The sequence below is a fragment of the Barbus barbus genome (genome assembly GCF_936440315.1).
Source record: "Barbus barbus genome assembly, chromosome: 18".
NCBI classification, from domain to species: Eukaryota; Metazoa; Chordata; class Actinopteri; order Cypriniformes; family Cyprinidae; genus Barbus; species Barbus barbus.
In genome coordinates, this window is record NC_136746.1 from 14,561,630 (window position 1) to 14,584,369 (window position 22,740).

General features: G+C 39.1%; 1 protein-coding gene across 2 annotated transcripts; it reads right to left on the bottom strand.

The window, feature by feature from the left end:
• Positions 1-887: 887 nt before the first annotated feature.
• Positions 888-16,275, bottom strand: LOC306884168 (rap1 GTPase-GDP dissociation stimulator 1-B). Of its 2 annotated transcripts, none has more exons than XM_079439882.1 (14): positions 15,889-16,275; positions 14,425-14,529; positions 13,167-13,289; positions 7,976-8,101; positions 7,177-7,305; positions 6,474-6,599; positions 6,153-6,296; positions 5,845-5,976; positions 5,587-5,721; positions 4,606-4,731; positions 3,871-4,010; positions 3,643-3,769; positions 2,510-2,638; positions 888-2,335 (listed from the first exon to the last, which is right to left on the bottom strand). In XM_079439882.1, exons 1-14 carry the CDS (start codon positions 15,899-15,901, stop codon positions 2,208-2,210), a joined length of 1,683 nt encoding a protein of 560 aa, XP_079296008.1. In that variant the 5' UTR covers positions 15,902-16,275; the 3' UTR covers positions 888-2,207. The 2 variants fall into 2 exon arrangements, with proteins under 2 accessions (XP_079296008.1, XP_079296007.1); XM_079439881.1 differs by lacking the exon at positions 15,889-16,275 and adding an exon at positions 15,731-15,758.
• Positions 16,276-22,740: the final 6,465 nt, after the last annotated feature.

Consider the following 22,740-nt stretch of genomic DNA (forward strand, 5'->3'; position numbering starts at 1 on the left):
ATCAGATTGTAGATAGTAATTGGCATGAAATTAGACAGCAAAGTGATAATTACTGAACTCATTTCCCAGCTTTTTCTTTATTAAGGTAATGAAGGTTTGCTCCCTAGGGCCAATGAAAAGAGTTGTGCTGCAAACAAGTGTTAATACACACTGTTTTCAGTGGCAGCTTGCCTTCTGGTCAAAGTAGTGTTTCTGTTGTCTCCATCTAGTGGTCATATAGAAGAATTCCGCTGAATAATGAAGAATAGAAGAATAATGACTGCTCATAAGTGGCAAGAATGGAAAGTGATGGCGTTTTTGGTTTTAAACTTTCTACATAATCCATGTATAACTCACATATCATGTTATTACATACAGTCATATAATTGAAGGAAGAAAATATTTTTCTAATCTAAAGTGTGTGTGTTTATTTCTCACCACCATTCAACCGTTTGGGGTTGGTAAGGGATTTTTAATGCTCTTATGCTCACTAAGGTTGAATCATGTATCATGCATTAAAAAAAATTATTACAAAAAAAGTTATGTGAATTAATACTAGTCTTCAGAAATCATTTTATATGCTCATTTGCTGTTCAAGTTTTGACGCCAAACTATACGTATATGTATAATGAACGTATATGTATTTTTGTGTATCAGTTTCCTGAAAAAAGTATACAAGTAGCACAACTATCTCCAACACTGATAGTAAATCAGCATATTAGAATGATTTCTGAAGGATCATGTGACAATGAAGACTGGGGTAATGAATGATGAAAATTCAGCTTGGCCTTCACATGAATAAATTATATTATATAGTGTATTAAAATAGAAATTGAAATAATATTGCACAATACTGATGCTTTTTTTTTCCTGTCTGAACATCACAGTATAAAAAAAACAGACAATCTCACTTTATTTTCACTTTATTGCCAGAAACAAGCTGTTCTGGTAAACCGTACACTTTACACACAAAAATAGTCTATTTAGTTAAAAATGTAATCAACACCCATTAGCGCAGCTATGGAGGACGGATAGAGATTGTGCTATTTGTCAAGCTTTGAAGAGCCTGGTGATCTTCGGTGCTGCATGAAGCCTTCTAATAAGCCACAGCCGAGCCACCTCACACATTCGGCTTGTTAAATCTGAAAAGTCTGTCGCTGCCCTCAAGCCATTTGTCTCTGGAAATATACAAGCCACACACTCACAGACATGGTTCAAAACATTACTTCCACTGACACAGTATTCACTAAAATTCCTCTGTTTTGTCGATCGTCTGGAGTCTGACCTTGACAGAAACTGAGCAAACAAATTTTAAGACAATGATGCAAACACAACAAGAGCATTTACACAAATCTGCTAGAGTTATCAATGATGATTGCTTTTTTATTTAGATTTAGGAAGCTCAAGAACTGTTCTTGATATGTTTCTGGCTATTGCTTTCATGATATGGAGATTCAGTTTTGTGCTCATGGCTAGCTAGAAATAAATGATCAACATGATCAAAGAATCAGCATTAAAAAGCCCTACACCAGAAAACTAAAGTAGTAAGGCCAGCTATGATATGAAAATAGACAACCCAAGACACTCTTTCCTAACAATATATATTTTACAACATTATATAACTTTAAGATGAAATATCACTTCAGCAGTGTTAATGTACTCTGATAACTGAAACCACAAGACAAATATAACACTACTCGTATTAAGAGCAGTGCAGTACATTGGTATGCAACATAAAAATTAAGTGTTAGTTATTAATTCATTTTCATGGATAGACAGCAAGCTCATCGATAGATACAGCGGCTTCGCTAGATCTAGTGCTCTTATAATGGAAGTCCATGGAGAGTATAATTGCATGTTTGTATGCTGATATTTACCAAGGTTCTTCCCACTGAACACTTGTTTCAGAGGGCAGCAGGTTCATTACTGATGTCTGATGGATAGTCTGTCTCCCGAATGTTCCTGTTCCTGGGACAGCTGACAACAAATGACATCTATTATGGACAAACTGACTTCCTCCTACTTTAGATGATGAAATCGCACCACATGTCTCCAAAGTGAGCAGGGTAAATTTATATTGCTTTGGTCTGACTACATGCCAAGCTAGATGGAGTAACTGTGTGTGTGTGTGTGTGTGTGTGTGTTTCACTATCGTTATGGGGATGAAATTTCAGAAAATATCCCCACAAGGATATCTGTAAGTGTGTCTGAAAGATGACTAAGCGAGTCTAGGCGGTCTCAGAAAGAACAGCCATCACCGTGTCGGCCTGCTTAGCCAGCTTTGTGCTGGTGTGAGCGGACAGTTTGGACAGGGTATCCCTCAGGTTTAGAGATGTTATCTGTTCCCGTAACATGCCTGTAGGAGAAAAAGAAGAGGGCAAAGAGTAATATATAATTTAGTTCAAAACTAGAGCTCGCAGAATCTTGTAATTTAAATCTTCACAGAGTTTGATTGGTTAGTAAGTATTAATCTAATACAGGATCAATCACAATCTTTGGCAGTTACACAGTGTCATTTTGTGGTACTGACTAGAGTTGGCGAGGCTGCAGATGAGGCCTAAAGCGCTGAATTTGACCTCCACGGCCACAACAGGGTCATCTAGCATCTTCTGCAAGGTGGGAAGGAGATCTGCATCCCAAAATGGTTCTTGAACTGCCTCTGCACAGAATAAATGGATATACCAAGATTAGACATGGTATGATGAGGGGACCATATAACACAAGGAGTTCAGTGAGTAACTTGCATGCAAAAGACTGTTATTCTCATAAATGTTAACTTGTATTAATAAGAGGAAATGAGCTTTTGAAAGGAAACATACAACTTGTGTCAAAATAAGAATTATTTTGATTCATTAGCTAACAGATCTTGGTTCCAGTACTCACAACTGCAAGTGTGATATTGCCTTAGCACTTAGAAGGTGACAGAAATATGAAACTGTTTTTTTTTAAATCACTCAAAAGAAGATCTTTTCAGTAAAAGTCAATTTACGATTTGAGCTGTAAAACTGTCAAAATAAAATGTGTGACAGTTTTCATTTTGAATCCATTAATCATCCCTGCACTGTTTTGTTGATAAATGATTGTTATAGACAGACTTTCCAAGGCCTTGGAATATTAAGTTCAGTTGCTTTAAGAACATTCTTTAATCACACAAAACTCTGCTTTCTCATTCAACTGTCCTGATTGTGAATACAACAGTTCAATAAACAACAGTTAATATCAAGTAACTGACATTTTAGACACAATATTGTCAGTTACTTAATCTTTTTTTTTTTGCCCCACCAACAAAAATAGTTCCAAAGAAAGCCACAACTCATGTGCCTCGAACCAGTACACACAGGCTGCATCCAAAAACACATAATTTCCTACTATATAGTAGGCGAAAATGATGAGAAATGTAGTACTGTATTCCGAATCCCATGAAGCAACAGGAGAGGATGGCAGTAAAGCAATGCAACTGACGCTGTAGATCACATGACAATGACGAAAATCTGTGATTTTGAACGTAGCCACAGTAGTGGTATTTCTGTCTTGAATGAAGCTGTGTTTTGAATTACACAGCTTTGAGTGACTCACTCATTATACCAACACCTACTGGTGTAACAATGTATCCTGCAGAAAGTTGTTGGATGACAAAATAACCTTACACAGCAAAAGCCTTACCGATGTCTATTGCAGAAGCAATGGCCAAAGCGACTAAAGCTTCATTCTGCATGATGACATGCTCACTGGTTGCCATTGAGATGAGATGTTGGACTCCATCTGCTTTAATGACAGTATGGATGACTTCCTTTAAAGACAACAGAGGGGGATATTTTAGATAAACAGTTTATCTGACTATATAGTTACACATGAGTATAGTTACACATACTTTGTTTGTGTAAAACTCACAGGGTTTCGACTGTGTCTTATGAGAGCTGCTAAAAGTCGGTTGGCCTCGCCTCTGACACCAGCGTGATCTTTAGCCTCGCACCACTCCATCACCCGTGCTAACAGAACCTCATCCTTCCCTAAAACTGAAGCTGCCTCCTCTACGAGAGGAGCGGGGAGGAAGAGTACAGTAGAAATGAAGAGAGAAAATATGCTAAAATTAACTGTTGATACATTCATACACAAATAATAAAGAGATACCGTGGCAGCACTTTAAGGTTTGTTTAGTTACAACCTTTGTTAAGGGAAATTATCACTGGAGCACAGACAGTAATTTAGTGTGTCAAAGCCCTTGCAGGCCTTTTGTCTGGATACAACGGTGTCTAAAATAATACACGTCACTGAAGGGCTGGAAATTACAGCCTCTTGAACAACAGTTTAAAGTTGTAAGGAGAAATGTTAATTCATCAGCCAACATACTCACTTGGCAGGTAATTGTATAGTTTAGCAAAGTTTTTGTCTAAAAATGACAACATGTTGTTTGTCATGTCCTCCTCTTCAACAGCCAAATGAATGTACTTTTTTACTACCACTAGGAGTAGTGACACTTATTCAGTCTTTATATTGTATGCATTTAAGTGTCATTTTTCTCTAAAGGAACTTTGCATGCAAGTTAATTTGATACGTTTATGCAAACTAGTCTCTTTAATCTGTGACCTAACAATTCACATAAGTGCAGTTTTCTTGAACCATTACCTTGGCCGTCCACCATCATGCGCAAAGTGCCCAGCAGTTTGAACTGGACGGGGGGCATGTCAGAGCGCAGAAGGGTCCTGATCCTCTCTGTGACTCCATCCTCCAACATACGCACCTTATTGGAAGCTATATCAGGAAAACAGAGAGAGCAAGATGACAAATCTAACCACAGACAAGCACAATAGAAAATATAAACCTGCTAAAGAGTCCAACCTGTATTAGTTGGCTAGCTGGTGAACTGGCATTACCAGTATGTTCTTTTTAGTGAATTGGCTGACCGAGGAACTCTTGCTGGTTAATTTGGTTAAGAAACCCAGTAGCCCCTCACTGCAAAATAAAGATCCAGGGGGCAGGGTTGGACCCACATCTAGGGGGTGGAGATGGTAGGTTTAGGGGTGGGGATGGGTGGGTTTAGGGATCAGGGGGTGGAGACGGGTAGGTTTAGGTATATGTAAGGTGGGAGGAGTTGGATCTAGATCCAACCACACCCCCTGGATCTTGTGTTCTGCAGTGAGGACCATCTCAAGAAACCTGCTGGAAACACCTACACACTTGCATCCCATATTGGGGACCAATATCCAAACCTGTCCCTGCAATAAACTACACTATATGCAGGTGAAAACCCATGTTGTTCTTCACAGGAAATTCAATAAATGTTTCTTAAATATGTATTTGCAAAAGGCATTGTTGTAGTGGTCATTAAAAGTGTTGGGTCAGTAAGATCTCTTTTAAAGAACTGAATATTTCTATTCATCAAGACAAATAAAATTGATTAAAAGTGACAGTAAAGACTTTTACATTGTTAAATGTTCTATTTCAAATCAATGAAGACTGGAGTAATGGCTGCTGAAAATTCAACTTTGATATCAAAGGAAATTGCATTTTAAAATATATTAAAATAGAAAACCGTTACTTAAAAGTGTTATAATATTGCACAATATTACTGTTTTAACCAATGTACTTTGAAAAGAAATGTAGAACCTGGAATGGCAAGATTTCTAAGTGCACTGAGGCCAGCGTGCTGCACAGATACATCTCCCTCTGCTACATGCTGCTCCAGCAGGTCCAGAATACGAGGAACAACTCCTAAATCCAACATCTTCACACAGTTGCTGTCTGAGAAAAAATGAGAGAGAGAAAACTATTTTCAATCATTTTAAACTGCAATAAAGTTTGAGTCATAAAGTCAGACAAAAACCTTTATCACACTCCACTACAACTCCATGTTCATCATCTCACCATTTCTGGCAAAGTTAGCAATGGCCAGGGCTCCTGACAACTGCAGCTCAGTATTTGCTGACTGTAGCCAGGAGAGAACATCCTGATACACCATCCCCGTCCCTTCCCCAAAACATTTCTGCATTGATTCATCTGTAAGGAAAGGCAGATGATGCTAGAAAATTTAGAATAGCACTATATTTACATTGCATTGTTGACATATTTCATTGCACTCTGTTATGGTCTATAATGAGTCATAATGAAATAGTCTAAATAGAAAAATCCATTGTAATATGACGTTAGTGGTGAAATAATGTAGAGAGACGTACCTCCCAGTAGGAGGGTCACAATGAGGTTTGAGGCCACTTTAATGCTGCAGAGGTCATGTGTGTCAGAGCCACCCTGAAGAGTTCGAATCATTTCAGAGAGAGCCTCAGGCACGCCTGCTTCCACAAACTGCAGTTTCAGAGCATCTAAAAGACATGAACACGTAGTCACACAGGGATTGGCAAGGACATTTTTAGCTCACTTCTAGACATCAACACCAAGAGTAGTGACTGAAGCAAGATTTCCACCAAAGTACACTATACGAATAATGTTATATGATCCAGGCTCACATATAGATCTGGTTTGAATATTATGTGGCTCACCACTCTCTCCCAGTGACCCAAGAACCTCTAGTATGAGATGCCGGCGTTCTGCGTCTGGTGCCCGCTTCAGCTGATAGGTCAAGACCGCCGCTACACCCACTTCCACCAGGGCCTCTCGTGCAGCATCTGAACACAGTGATAGAAATCACAATCAGACTAGATATATTATAAGAAAAATACTCGAACATTTCTGAAAAGATGCATTCTTACAGATGCACAATATATTAGTAGTATAGTGGTTATAGTGGACATATTAACCAATAATTTTTCATGTAGTACATTATGTTGTTGTGATGCCTAAATTCACTTGTGATATTTAAAATGATTCCTGTTAGATTTTTAGTGTTTTATTTTTAATTATTTTTAAATAAGCCATTTATTATGTAATTAAATAAATAATACTAATAATGTAAATAAATAAATAAATGGTCATGTATTGTTATTTAATCAATCAAACTGGTTGATTTAATATCAATGCATGACCATTTATTTATTTATTTATTTACATTATTAGTATTATTTTATTTATTTAGTTAGTTATTGAATAAATAAATAAAAGTTAGTAAGTATGTAATGTAGGTAGGTAGTTATCAACTAGAATTTTAAAACTGATGTATCGCTACTCAGTGTGACGATGTCCAGTCAGCTAGTGTTTTTATTATATATGATTTTAAAGCTTCCCTGCTCTCTATTTTTGTCTTACCCACATCAGCAAGGTTGCAGAGCGCCAGCAGGCAGACGTTTACCAGTGGGTCATTCTCAGGATACTGCTGCATTATGGCCACCAGCCTGGGGATTACACCATTCTCCACCAGCTGTGTCTGCTGAACAGCTGAGAGAAAGACACACAGGGAGGATGGGTGAGTGGGCACACAAGCACAGACAGCCAAGAGAGGAATGGCCATTGAGAGCTATAGAAGATGTGAGAATATAATGGAGAAAGGAGCACAGGGAATGAATAGTAATTTACTTTATTCTGAATGTGTGTAATGAATGCTCAATATGAATAGGCTGATAAGCCTCAACAAAACAAGAGCAGAATATTTATATTATCACTTTATGTTTAAACCATCTTGATAGGTAGGACATTTTACTTATAACACGTTTTACTTATTACATCATAGACAACCTGAGAAATGGCTACTAAGCCATTTTTGAATATGAAATTCAACATTTTTCAGCGCAAAGACAAAGAAAACTAGGCCAGGAGATGGAAACGGAAGAGAAAGACAATCCAAGGATTTATAAAGACAAGAATCCCTTCAAATATGATGTTTTAATACCAAATGCGGACCAGTGAACCATAATATTAGGAGAACTGCATGTTCAAGAAGTTGACGGATAAACAGAATCAAGATCCTGACATTTACTATTCAAATTAACTCTGTGGTAAGAAAGAAAACGATGTTAGAACAGAAGCAAGGCCAACTGGAGACACATCAAGACTGTTGGTGAGAAACACGATTGGATAGACTGCAATTATCCTGCTCCAATGCACTCACCATTTTCAAAGCAGATACGTCCAATTGCTCGGCCTGTGTGCAAGAGCTGGTCCTGGTCTGGGCTGTTCAGTAAAGGCACTAATGCGGTCACCAGACCCGCTTCAATACAGCGCTCCCTCACAGCAGCTAGCACACAAACACACAAACAAAATGATGGTTGCAAAAAGTTCTTTTTTTGCAGTGATGCCACTGAAGAACCATTCTGGGTTCCCAAATAAACCTTTCAGTGAACAGTTCTTGGTTGAACCATTTTATCCTAGTGAAGAACAATCTGAAGAACCTTTTTCCACCATAAAGAACCTTTTGTGCAATGGAAGGGTTCCATGGATGTTAAAGGTTCTTCGCAGAACCACAGATGCTAATAAGGGTCCTTTAGACATTTAGATATTATTTAGTCCTCTATCAAGCTGTTTATAGGTTGTGCGGGAAGTGTTTATAGGTTGTGCGGGAAGTGTCAAGGTGAGGACAGTTGGTTCATACTTGGATAGACAAATATGTGGGTGTTTCATCAACTACAGGACATTTATTTTCTCCTGAAAAATATATATAAGCTGTTCTGTCTCTTAAGTTAAGTTAGAACAAGTTCAATAAAGCATTTTTATTATATTTCTATAGGCAGAGTAGAATAGCCAAACCAAAAAGAAACAAAGAAAACACAATGCAACATCCATAAAACCGTACACAATGGAATGCGCACGTGTGAGTGGGGCTAGAGTCATCAAGTGGTCGCTGATTTTCTTAGACTTAGCTGTGTGTGGATCGTGAGCCGTGTGTGTGTGTGTGGATTGGGCAAGGCTAAAAGGGCGGAATGAAAGTCTCAAAATTCAAATGAATCCAATAGAATCAACTCAGAAGAGATGTGAATGAATGCACGTGCGTCGCCAGATCCACAAATGCACATTTTAATCGCTACATGCACAAATTATGATAGTTTAATACAGAAATAACATATCTCTATTTGAACAAAATGCTGCACATTTTTCAAATCATGTACATATTAATGAATTGCACTGGGCCTTGTTCATTGGTAGTTGTGTGTGTGGGCGTCGTGAAATGCTTCAAACTGCGAAAATGAAGTCTCAAAATCCAAATGAACCAAACAAGATTAACTGGAACAAGATGTCAATAAATTCATGCGTCACCTGATCCACAAATGGATTCCTTTTTGCATGAGCAATTTATGAGATATTAATGCAGATCAGAACATTTTTATACGCAAACATTTCTGTATTTGTTCAAATCGCTGCACAATCATTTAATCCCGAATTCCACAGTCTCAATTTGAAAGGCATTTGTTTGTGGTTAGTAAATCAAGTCAAGTCTGCTTTATTGTCAATTCTTCCACATGTACGGCACATACATACATAGAATTGAAATTGCATTACTCTCAGACCCTTGGTGCATACAGTTAACATTTAAAACACTGACAGTAGACGTTCAAATACAGATAAATACAGTTTAAACATATGTACATACAACTATACAGATATACAAATGAGGACATTGTAGAAAAATAAAGAAAGAGATAGATAATGTGGCATAAGGCACTTGGCAGATAGAGTGCAAACCAGTTAAATAAAACAAAACTGTGCAGATATATGTGTATATGTATAGAGTGAATATATATAGTGCAAGAGGAGCTTATCAGTCTGAGGACATTGTAGAAAAATAAAAAAGGAGATAAATAAAGTGGCATAAGGCACATGGCAGAATAGATATGCATGCAACATATAAGAATAGATATGAGTGCAAACCAGTTAAATAAAACAAAACTGTGCAGATAAGTGTAGTGCAAGAAGAGCTTATCAGTCTGTTAAAGTGACAAGAGAACAGTCTTTTTCTCAGACTATCCGAAGAGGTAGTTTGCAGTCAATGCTGGATGAGGTAGTGATCAGTCCAATGCTGCACAAGTGACAGGTGCTGGTCAGTTTTTAAGTGGGTGGGGGGGGTCGCAGTATCAGTGTTCAGTGTTGCATGGGGTAAAAGAGGGGAGGGGGGGCAAGGACGGGAGGGAGTTCAGCTTCCTGACAGTCTGATGTATGAAGCTGTCCTTCAGTCTGCTGGTCCTCAGCTGGAGACTCTGCAGTCTCCTCCCTGATGGCAGCAGCTGTGTGTCGGGTGGGTGGGATCACCTGCAATGCGGAGGGCTGTGTGGGTGAAACGGGTGCTTTAAATGTCCTGGAGGGAGGGGAGAGAGACACCAACGATTTCTCAGCTGCTCTCACTATGCGTTGAAGTGACTTGCGGCAGGATTCGTTGCAAGCGCCATACCACACAGTGATGCAGCTAGTCAGGATGCTCTCGACGGTGCCTCTGTAGAAGGTGCACATGATGGGGGTCGGGGCTCTGGCTCTTCTCAATTTGCGGAGGAAGTGCTGTGCTTTCTTGGCCAGTGCTACAGTGTTGGTAGTCCAGGAGAGTTCCTCTGTGAACTTGGTGCTGCTCACTCTCTCCACAGTCGCACCGTTGATGGTCAGAGGGGCTTGCTGAGTGTGTACTCTCCTGAAGTCAACAACAATCTCCTTCGTCTTCTCCATATTCAGAGAGAGATTGTTGTTACTGCACCACCCGGCCAGGCGGCTCACCTCGCTCCTGTAGTTTGTCTCATCTCTGTTGCTAATGAGACCCACCACAGTCGTGTCATCCGCAAACTTAATGAAGAGGTTGGAGTTGTGTGACGGTGTGCAGTCGTGGGTCAGCAGAGTGAAGAGGAGGGGGCTCAGCACACATCCTTGGGGGGCCCCAGTGTTCAGTGTGATGGTGCTGGATGTGTTAATGCCGAACCCGTACTGCCTGAGGTCTCCCGGTCAGGAAGTCCAACAGCCAGTTGCACAGAGAGGTGTTGAGCCCCAGCTGGACCAGTTTGTGAGTGAGCTGTTGAGGGATGGTTGTGTTGAATGCTGAACTGAAGTCTATGAACAGCATCCTGACATATGTGTCTTTTTTGTCCAGATGTGTGAGGGCAGTGGCGATGGCATCATCGGTCGAGCGGTTGGACCTATATGCAAACTGGAAGGGGTCCGGGGGGGGGGGGCAGACGGTATTGGACGGTAGTCATTGAAGCAGGATGGAGATGACTTCTTCGGGACTGGAATGATGGTGGTAGCTTTGAAGCATGTGGGGACAACGGCCTGATTTAGCGAGATGTTGAAGATGTCTGTGAAGACATCAGTGAGTTCCACTGCACAGTCTCTCAGTAGTACACGCCCAGGAATGTTGTCAGGACCCGGAGCTTTGCGTGCATTGATCCTGCTGAGGGATCTCCTCACACTGTCCGGGGACAGCGTCATCACCTGGTCGCCGGGAGGAGGTGGAGTCTTCTGTGCAGTGGTGCTGTTTTGTGCCTCAAAGCGAGCAAAGAAGGCATTCAGCTCATTCAGCAGGGGGATGGTGCTGTCACAAGTCTGTGGTGGGGGCTTGTAGTCCGTGATGGTCTGTATCCCCTGCCACAGGCTCCGAGTGTCTCTGCTGTCGCTGAAACGATGAGCTATCCTCCTGGAGTACTGTTTCTTGGCCTCTCTGATGCCACGGGAAAGGTTGGCCCTAGCTGTCTTCAGGCCCTCCTCATCTCCAGCTCTAAAGGCAGCGTTCCGAGCCTTCAGAAGTCTGTAGACCTCCCCTGTCATCCACGGCTTCTGGTTGGCCCTGACAATGATGGACTTTGTGACTGTTACATCCTCAATGCACTTGGTGATGTAGGCAGTGACAGTCTCTGAGTACTCTTGGAGGTCTGTAGTGTTGTTGTATGTGGCAGCCTGTTTAAACATATTCCAGTCAGTGGTGTCAAAACAGTCTTGAAGTGCCTCTGACGACCCTTCCGGCCACACTTGTATCTGTTTGTGTATTGGTTTGATGGCTTTAATGAGCGGTCTGTATGCAGGCATTAGCATGACAGTGATGTGGTCTGAGGCTCCGAGGTGGGGGAGGGGGAGGGCCTTGTAAGCTCCTCTCTGGGTGGTGTAAACAAAGTCCAGAGTATTTTTTCCCCTTGTTGGAAAGTCTATGTGTTGATGTATTTTTGGGAACACACTCTTCAAATCTGCGTGGTTGAAATCCGCAGCCAAGATGAGAAAAGCATCTGGGTGGGCTGTCTGCTGCTCACTGGTGTGCTGGTACAGATCATTTAGTGCCTCACTGTTGTTGGAGCTGGGAGGGATGTATACAGCAACAAGCAGTATAGTTGTAGATAGAACGGCCGGCACTTAATAATCATAAACTCCACCAAGGGTGAGCAGTGTTTGCAGACCACAACAGCGTCGCGGCACCATGCATCATTGATGTAAACACAAAGCCCGCCGCCACGGATCTTACCTCCCTCGACGAGAGCTCTGTCAGCTCGATAGCATGTTAGCTGGTAAAGCTGTATGGCGCAGTCCGGTACGCTGTTGTTAAGCGTTCATTTTATGCATGTAAGATACATGCATAAAATTTATGCAGTACATGGATAATTGTGCATGCATCTATTAATAATTTTGAGTCTAATATCATCCCATAAATTTCTGGCTGAAGTAAATTTTTCATCTCAGTTTTTAGTGTTTATTTAGTGTCTGCTATTATTTTAATCTCTGTTATTTAGCAGTGTGGATAATTCTTTATTGCTTTGCTAGTTAGCAGAAGACATTAACCAGTTTTAAATTCCAGTTGTGCAGATGGGAAACGTTGTAACACTGTGTTACAATGTGCCCCACCCCACTATTATTAGAACTATGCTATTCTTTGATATTAGCAATGTAATTTACATTAATTTTGTAATTTTAGTAATTTAGATTAATTACTAGAAACCATGTGAAACAGGAGAATAAAAACTGAGAGTCAATGTTCAATGTCCAGAAATTAATATTTCAAGAAACACATTTCACTTCCATTCTTTTGGGGTAAATACAGAAAAAAAGCATACACTGTTAATTATGAAAAAAAAATATATATATTACTCTCTGAAGCCCAAGTGTATTTTCACAAACTGAGAAAGTCAAAAGTGTTAAAAAAAAAGTATTAGGTTGTGCCCTGCTCTCCCCATAATAGTTTTTCATGCAATAATTTATATTTTTTGAATAATAGATTGTCAGTGTAAAATAGAGTCTGGGACAAAGGTAAAGCAATAAAATCAAAGGCCTTTTATTTTCCACTGAGATATAAAAGTGACCAAAGCTAAAGAAATATCAATATAAGCAACAGAATGCATCTCATTTACCTTCTCTGGCCATCTCTGCCACCAGTAAGGTGACCTGAGAGGTGAGGGGACTCTTCTTCCTCAGGACTTGAGCAAGTATGGGCAGAACACCACTGGACACTATTTTCTCTGCTGTTCCTTTCTCTGGGGATAGAAATAGATGGGATTATTTTCTTTGCATATTTGTAATTTCATATACTGATGTACTATAATTAAACGCATGTGTTTATTTGGGTAAAATTCCTTACAGGTGTGTGCTCCTGTTTTTGTAGACTGGATATCACCATTGAATAAAACCAACTGAACGCTTTAACAAAGCTTCCCTATTTTTCACTGATGTCAAATCAATTTCAGACTGCACTTTCTTCCTGATAACTCATCCTGTTGCTTCACTTTTTCTTTTATCTCCTCCCTCAGGTTTTATTCCGCGCACTTCAGAGATGCTTTGACACCGAGGCCTCAGAGTAATCCGTTCAAATTCAAAGTGGTAGATGAGGATCTGCTTCAGAGACAGAGATACTAGCAGGTGGAAATCTGTCATTAAAGCATGTTCTCCTCAAGAAAAATATCCACAAGGGCCACGGTGGCAGGTCAAGCTGTCAGAGGAAGCCTAGCAGCCATGGTAACATCTACTTTGTGTTCTTTTGCGGGGGCTGCGTTTCCATTTTTAGATGCACTTGCGATCCGAAATCGCAAGGAATGTGCCAAGAAGGACAGCTGGTGCAAACTAATTTGTGAGAATGAGCAGAAGATGGGGAGTGAAATGGAGTAAAGGAGAGAAAGATTAATGAGATTAACCCGTTCTCTCCTTCGCCTTCCCTCTCTCCCTCTCTCAAATGTAAATGCGGATTACTTGTCTCCTACTTGTGCCCAAAATCTGCTAGCAGGAAGATAAACTGACCCTCTGCTGCCCCCTACATTGGATTGTCTTCCCACACACACACACTCTCTCTCTCTCTCTCTCTCTCTCTCTCTCTCACACACACACACACACACAGAGTACTTCAAGTAGGCAGAGGCAAATAGCAGCTAACAGCAGGATGAGTGTGTAATGAGTGCAACGCTAAATGGTGCCCTCACTCAGTAGGGCTTCTGGCAACAACAGACGTCACTTTCACATGCGATCACGGCTTTTTACAGGTTCTCATAAGGGTCATGTCACCAGGATTGGATGTTGCAATAAACAAACGTATAGATATGAATGAAAAACAGGTTTACGGAATGGCGGGTTGACAGACCTGTAATTAGATGGAAGGGTAGTTAATTGGTGTAAACTCACTCTTCTCTAATAGAAGGTTGAGTAGAACATCCAGATGGGGCTTCAGCTCTTCCTCCACCAGCTCTGTGCTGACAGTGATGGCTTTCAGGGCCTCACTGAGAGATTCTGAAACACAGTCATGAGCATCATTACATCACCGACCGCCGCACAACATTTCAAACTAACAAGACATTTTCATGATGATTCATAACCATCTCAGTTATACTACAGATATGGTTGAGTTTATCCATGTATTCAGTGAATTTCCCATGCACATTATAATACTACAGTATAAAGAAGTAAACTGCATGTCTGTATTATGATATTATGGATTTTTAATAATTATTGGGTTGATATTGGATATTTGTGCATGCTAATTTACCCCATTTTTCTTTTAGATTACATTAAAGATTGACTTTTAAAGTAATTGTAATGCAATTGATTCCAAGTCAACATAAAATGGAAACTGCCTATTCTGACATATATCTGAGCGAAATGGCTTTTTGAACAAGAAAAATGTATGGGACTTGATGTGGTCCATTGGGAATTGATTGGATGGTTGTTGTTTGCTAATTACTGCTATTTCTTGAGTGATAGGTTGCTGGAGAGGAGGAATTATAGTCCTGTCCTCACACTGATGCACAAGTCATTAGAGAAGAGATGTCATTGCAAGTGAGAGGGAAAGTTAATATTTCTGGTTAATTTTTATTTTAATTTTTTTCATAGAATTAATGATGTGTCTGGATACATTATTTATAATAAATACTGCAATATTGCATAAAAATAAGGACTGTCAATATTGATTTTATGGTCAAGACCAAGCATAGTCTGTGAGTAGTTCAGCCTGTGGATAAACATGTCAATGAAAATTAATTCCTTTTAACCATAGTATATACTACACAGCATTACAGGTCATACACTATCTGCAGTTTTCCCCTTTGCACACTATGACAGTCATTCCCTGGGCACAGGAAGCAAACAGTGCCAGTATAAGAGAGCGACGATTCTGTATCTCTTCTGTAAGTAATCACTCCGATAATCCCTGGTAAGCAGAGTGAAAATAGACATAGAGGAGGGCTATCATACAATTCCCTTCCCCACACTCCCTGTGAGCCATTCACGGACATAACAGATATGTCCTGCAATTTAAGCTCTCTCCATTATAGTTGTAAAGGGCAGGCTAGAAAGCAGCAGTGCATATGAGAACTAGGCGGGGTTGAGGATACCCTGGGGCTCTCGTTAACTCTGGGTTCTGGCTCCCAGCATGCCCTTATTTAAACACCTACACGCTGAGGATACACCTCTTAAACAATGGGGTTCAGCTCACCTGGAGGGTTAATCACCATTCGATTGCTCCGAACCTAAGAAAGTGTGACCTTTAGATGCAGATGGCGTAACTGTTCAAAGTTACACATTGTATTACAGTTAACAACTTGAAGCAGAAGCTCAAAGAGGATTTGCAAAGAAGAGATTTGAATCACTTACCTATGTCTGCCATGACCACAGGTCCTCTGAGTCTCTGTGTGTGTCTCGGCGTGTGTGGTTAGAGAGGCAGCCCTCCACGAGGCAGGATGGACGGCTCCAGCCCTGAGATCGCCTGAAGTCAGTGAAGCAGCCGTGCCTCTCCTCTCCTCTCCTCTCCTCTGCTTAGCTCCTCACCCTTCCTGTTTGTGTTGATCACACATGCGTATTCTTCTGGTCCCTCGCTGTCATTCACTCCCTCACTTTCACAGCGCCTCTCAGTGACGCTGCATCCACTTTGGCTAATTCACATGCCCTATTATTTCTGTGTGTGTGTGTATATATATATATATATATCTCTTGCCGATGCAATCCTCCCCACCTTGGTCCTCGACTGTCTGGCAGTATTCTTGCTGCCTCTCCCACCCTCCTTCCTCATAATACATTCTAAATCCTAAAGCTGCTCAAAGCTCATCAGTTGACAATTAGCCTGGGGAAGAAGCTAAGGCAGACACACTACCCTCAGTTTTGCACAGCAGTTGTACACTCCTCCATCTTTGGGTATTATTACAGCGCAAACATGAAATATGAACACTGGGTCTGTGGCCCAGGGGGTCTGGCAGCTATCAAGATATTATTGCGGCTGTCTCAGACTCATTTAAAGGGGTAGTTCACCCAGAAAATGAATTTAGTTTACATTTAGTCAGGTTATGTCATTCCAAACCCCTTTGACTTTATTTCTTGTGAGACAAACAAAGGGAGTTGTTTATCAGAATGTCCAAGCTGCTGTATTTGTGTATAATGAAAGTGGATGGAGACCAGGGATTGCTGTGCAGCCTGGACATTCTGCCTGGTAACTGATTTTGTGTTTCACACACACAAAAAAAGAGTCATAAGGGTTTGGAATGGCATGAAAATAAAGAACCGTTTACACCAGGAGCGTTAATGATAACTATATATGCATCCAAACCAAAAGACATTTACTGTGAACGCACTAAAGTCATAGATTCTGATTTCAGAATAATTTTCTTTCCAGCTAATCAGACAGCCAATCAGAATCCACCCAAATTAAAAACTCAAGCATTTAAAGCAGCAGATGGCATATCTGCAGCTCACACTGATAATAAACAGAATGCTATCATGCACTTGTGTGGACGGTAATATATTTATCGTTATAGTTATCGTTCTTGTTGCAAATAGGCCTATAATCTGAAAGTGATTTTAATGATATAGTTCCTCTTTGTCATTATCAGTTGAGATGCGTGGACTTTCCTATTCTCATAGAATTAGAATGATTATTAAAACTTTTGTAGTTATCTTCATAGTTATTGCCTTTGATGTGGACAGCCCTTATGTAAATGATGACAGGATATTCATTTTTGGCTGAACTGTCCCTTTAACTCTTGTCAGGGCCCTCTGAAATGTATCTGAGTGTTTAGTGACAGTAATAAAATATTACTGCAAAGGGAAGTCACAACTGAATCCAACTGAAACAGATGACCTTGGGGGCAGATGATGCAAATGTTGTTTAGATTTAATTATAAAGCTGCAGCCAAGCAGAATTTAAACCGATGTTAAATATCATCTGTGTTGAGGGACAACAATAATATTTGTTGTCTTTAGTATAAGTTTTCTCTATATATAAATATTATTTTAGAATTTTAATGCAAGTCCAGGCTGCAGTGCCATGACTTGCATGGGAATGTAACTTTAGAATGGTAAGTATCATCAGCAGGGGGCAGCAACAATCATCAAAAATAGCAAATTAGCAGTCATTTAAAAGACACAAATCATAAAATCAAAATAAAATGTCGCAAAATTGCACATACAAGTCTAATAGCCTGCTACCCTGCACATTTATTTAGATGGCGCAGTATTTTGGTCTATACTATGATTCTGAACAATTACTATATCCATGGTACAACGAATATCATGATACATGTCCAAAATAACATGGTACTTTTGACACTAATAGTGTTATTAATTTACTTGTGAAAAACCAAAAGAGCCTATGTTTATCTTTTATATAGAAATGTGTGGCTGTGCCTCAGTGTGTGCTTCAATTTAGACCAACAAAACACAGTAATTTCTTCAGTCATCTCCATATAATGGTTTGTAGCAGCAGGTGGCAGTATGAGGCTGTCAATTTAGTCAAACCATTTCAGAAGAAAATTCAGCGTTTTGTTTGATAGGTCTAAAAAAAGTTGGCACATTTTTCATAGACTACTAAAACAAAATTGCATGTTGTCATGAAGGTACAGTAACTTGTTGCATGACAAGAGCTATTTAATTCTGGTATATTTGCTCATATGAGGCTTGTTTTAAAATGTCAATGATCATAAAGTTATCCAGACTTGCTGTGAATATAACCAGATTTCATATATTTGAATGTGCTTTAGTTTAAATGATAAAAAATTATATTTTTCACATTATAAATAGGATGTTTTAAACATTATTTGTCACCATAATAATAAATTGTCACTAAAACATGCACAGATGAGACCCCAGTGCCTCATGGTATTCATGCACTCGAATATCATTAGTGTCAAAGGCCTCTACAGACACATGTTTGGGCCCAGTGAATTATTTGAAATTACCTCTATAACTGCCTCTAACCCGAACAGACAAAACATGACAGCAGAAAACAATCAGGGAGCTCACATCTGTTTAAACAATGGGTCTACTGACACTCTTACCGAGGCCTTTCCTACTAATAAATCTGAGTCAGGAGATCAAGGGTTAGGGCAAAAAGTCAAATGTCACACTAAAAACATCCATTCTGACCCAAATGCACGAGTAGAGGAATTCAGTTCTTGTGTTGTCTAAGCACTATTGGCCAGGGCTGCATTTCCCAAAAGCATCATAAGCTTAAGTTGATCGTAGAACCATTGTCTCCAATGGAGCTAAAATCAATTTAGGATTATGATACTTTTGGGAAATGCAGTCCTGTTCAAGAAGAACACATCTCCATAAGACAGTATTCAAAGTTTGGGGTCATTAGAATTTTTCTAAAGAAATTAATACTTTTATTCAGCAAGGATGTATGGAATTGATTAAAAGTGACAGTGAAGACATTCATAATGTTACAAATAATAATTAAAAAAAACTTTCAAACAATGTAACCAAAAATGTATCACTGTTTCCACAAAACCACTAATCAGCACAACTTTTTTTTCAACATTGATAATAATAATAATAAATGTTTCTTGAGCAGCAAATGAGCATATTAGAATGCTTTCTAAAGGATCATGTGACTCTGAAGACTGCAGTAATAGATTTGTCTGCTAACAACATTTACACAAACTGATTCGTTATGACAACACTTACCCACCATGGCTATCATCATGGTAAATGTAATTAAAACGATCATGTGAGGAGTGCAATTGAAGCCAGCATGAAACAAATGAAACCCCAATCATAAAAGTTTGCTATTTATATGGTATTTGATGGCAATATATTAGTCACATTTATGGGCACTTTTGCTTCAAACAGCTTTCTTTTCTTACAGACAGTTCACTTAAGTCTTACATATTGAGAATATCCAACAGTAATTATTAAATAATTCATTAAAACAAATAAACAGCGCCAATCATTGATGCAATAGCCTTGCAATATACCGTGAAGGAACAAAGTCAAAACATGCGGGATGGAGGTGAAGTAATTGCTCTACAGAATGCACTGTTGACCAGACAGACTTCATTAGCTAATGGATCTGCCTTGCATTAATCAATTCACAATTCCAGACAGTCCTCTGAGAGACCAGACTGTCTCTATTCTCCTTTCAGCTTCTCTCTCTCTGTTACACACACACACACACACACACACATACGCTTTTGTCCTATGCCATTTCTGTCTATTCCCCATGGACAAAACCTTAATATCTTCTCACCCTCATATTGTCTCGCAACATCTGTCTACTGTACATGTGTGAAATTAAATTCAAGGAATAACTGAATTAATTTAACTAATAGGGATATGCATTTGCCAGAGAGACAGAGCTGAATTAAGACCTCAGAGCTGCAAAACAATCCTCTGTAGAGGAGTAAAACTTTGCACATCCAGTGTGTATTTACAGTACACATAATTTTCAGTATTTATATAGTGTATGTGTGCATGTACTGTCCCTGAGCCTCTGAATGTCCTTGTTTGGCAGATGGGGTGTCATGGCTTTGTTCTACAGGGGGTCTGGACTGAGATCCCCTGTGTCTGTGGCACAACATAATGTGCCATCTGAGAAAAAGGCCCACACCATGACATCTCATCAAAAATTGATCATCTTCATACACTCAGGGGGCTTCCACTATCCTCAGGGAACATCTCCCATTATCATAACATTGAATATAAAAGACAGAATGAGAAGATTATATTTATGAGTTCCATTTGACTAAAAAAAGAGTGGGGAGAAATTTATAAAATCAGATGATATAAAAGTAAGAATTAACAGCAGGCTGGTGGAACTTGTCAAATGACCTAAAATAAATAAAAGTTATGAATAATATAATATAATATTAATAGCAGACTGGTGGAACCTGTCACATTAACTAAGAAAAAAAAATAAAACCAATCAAGAAATAATTAAGAGAAAGCAAGATAAAGGCATTATCAGACTTATTTAGTAAACTATTGCAAGCAGGTCACAATTTGTTAAAAATTCTATAAAGCTGAAAATGATTATTTAACTTTGTTTCATTCCTCTATGGACACATAAATCTTAAGCCTTAAAGTCTGTTCATTCCTTTCCCCCTGACTGTAAGTTATACAGAGTTTAATGATATTATACTAAGCCCTCCATTCTTCTTCCACATCACGTTGCACAGCTGCTGACAACCATTAAACTCATTCTAAACTTAGAGTAAAAGATTATTACAGAAATATATCCAAGAAACTTCAATAGCTTGATTCCCACAGTAACCTAAACTATTCATTTTCATGTTATCGCTGAATATAATCCAAGAGCAAATGTGTTGCATCGTCACCACTATGATTCTATGATAGGCTTGGATTAAGCTATTATCACTTGAGCCATTCATACAAACCCGCTAATATGCTTTAACTAGTGTAGTAGTCAAGATTTTTGGCGGGATCATGTAATGAAAACGGGTCTCAAAGGAGATCTATCTGCATTCTTTCAGGTTACAGGGTCGCCTTACAGAGCAGTAAGGTAGGCTAACAAATACTCTATGCAACAAAGAGGGAGGAGAATGTCATGACCTCGAGTTGGTCTGGTATGTTTGTGCAGCGTATGCAACTCATTGGGCAAGCACAGCTGACTAAAACGAGAAAAAGATAAAGGACAACATGGTTAAGCGAGAGGAAACATGGTTAAATTAAATGCTTAGCTGAGAAAAGTACAGAAAGCTTCAAATTGAAACTTTTACTGATTCATGCGGTCACAGATGATCCTTTTAGTTTTATATGGGCCCTGATTATACACTGTTGTGTTCATAGTTTAGACTTTCATGGTTCATGGCTATTTCATGGTGCAAAAATATACTAGATTCTTAGATTCCAACTGACTAACTTTTTCTAGAAGCAATTAGTTTAGAAAAGGGATTTTCCTAAGATAGCAAATGGCAGTGAAGTCCTGATACAAACTGAACTATCAATGTGTTCATAGTCCAATAGCCCTAGTTCTAAACGAAAAAAAAGCAGCTTTGTAAGGCTTGTTGAATGAAGCTTGACATAAAATGTTTTGAGGAATGATTTATAATTGAAAGCTAGAGAGAAAACACAGTCTCTCCAAAAAGAAAAAAACTTCCTTGGAAAAACTTTCTGTGTACAGGCCATTGAATTTAGTTCAGAATTCAGTCAAGCAAACAAGAGCAGGAAAGGTCAAAGTTCAGGGAGGGGAAGTCTTTGTTTCTTAAGTATTGTCAATGTGAATATATTCTGCTGAAACGTGAAAAACTATACAGACAAAAAAACACTGCGACTGAAATGGAGCTACGCTTACATACACTGCGCTGCAATTTGATAAAAAAAAAAAACATCTCATTTCCACGGTCCACATGTTGTGTGAATGATTTATAATTTTACCTCAGAGTAGAGCTTTGCTAATATGAAATCCTGAAATGGAATTACTTTACGAACTATAAACAGTCCTGAACATTCCAGGAATACTTCCCAAACCAAGCCTGTGCAAAATAATCAGTCAGTTTATTATCCCGATAGTTGTTCCAACTGGCTGAAAACTCAAGGTAGCCCTGTTTCAAACAAAGACAGAGTCAGAATACCAGAGCAGATATGAGGACAAGCTGCCATTTAATGGAATGCATGGACCAGTTGGAGTTCATCAAGGTGGGAAAAAACAGGTGAAAAATTATCAAAATGGATTTGTTAAAAAAAAATGATGCAAATAAATCAAACATACCTATGTTGCATCATTCACCGTGAGCAAATATTGCCTTATCTTTATATTCACTTAAAGTGAATGGAATACATTTGGACAGAAACATTGAGTGCAAATTCTTATCTCTCCACTGTGGCATGACTAATGTTAGCCAATCCATCAAAATCTGTCACTCTTAAAATAATATGCTGGTCTGATTTTACTGCAAATTAGAGGAGAAAACAACATGGTCATTGAAACTTTGTGTCTGCATGTTTATATCTGTACCTGCGTACACGAGGCGGGTTTCCGTTTGATCATTAATTCAGAGTGAAAAATATTATATAATTTCATGTAGCCTACTCTTCATGTAAACAGCAATTAACAGGATCGATAAGCATTTTACATTGTTGTGGTGCTACAATCAGTCATATCCATGCAAAAATATTTCTTAATCAGCTTAACATCTGGGAGAAAACATGAAAGTAAAGCTTTGTTTTTTCCTTAATGTAGAGAGAAAAAAAAATGTAATTGTTGAGTAAATTGTA

Bases quoted from the DNA above. Each gene is read 5' to 3' on its own strand.
- LOC306884168 (XM_079439881.1), bottom strand. The intron at 13,290-14,424 runs GTGAGTTTACAC...TTCTATCCCCAG, and splicing joins CAACCTTCTATTAGAGAAGA to AGAAAGGAACAGCAGAGAAA. The intron at 4,011-4,605 runs GTAATGGTTCAA...CTCCTCTCGTAG, and splicing joins CATGATGGTGGACGGCCAAG to AGGAGGCAGCTTCAGTTTTA.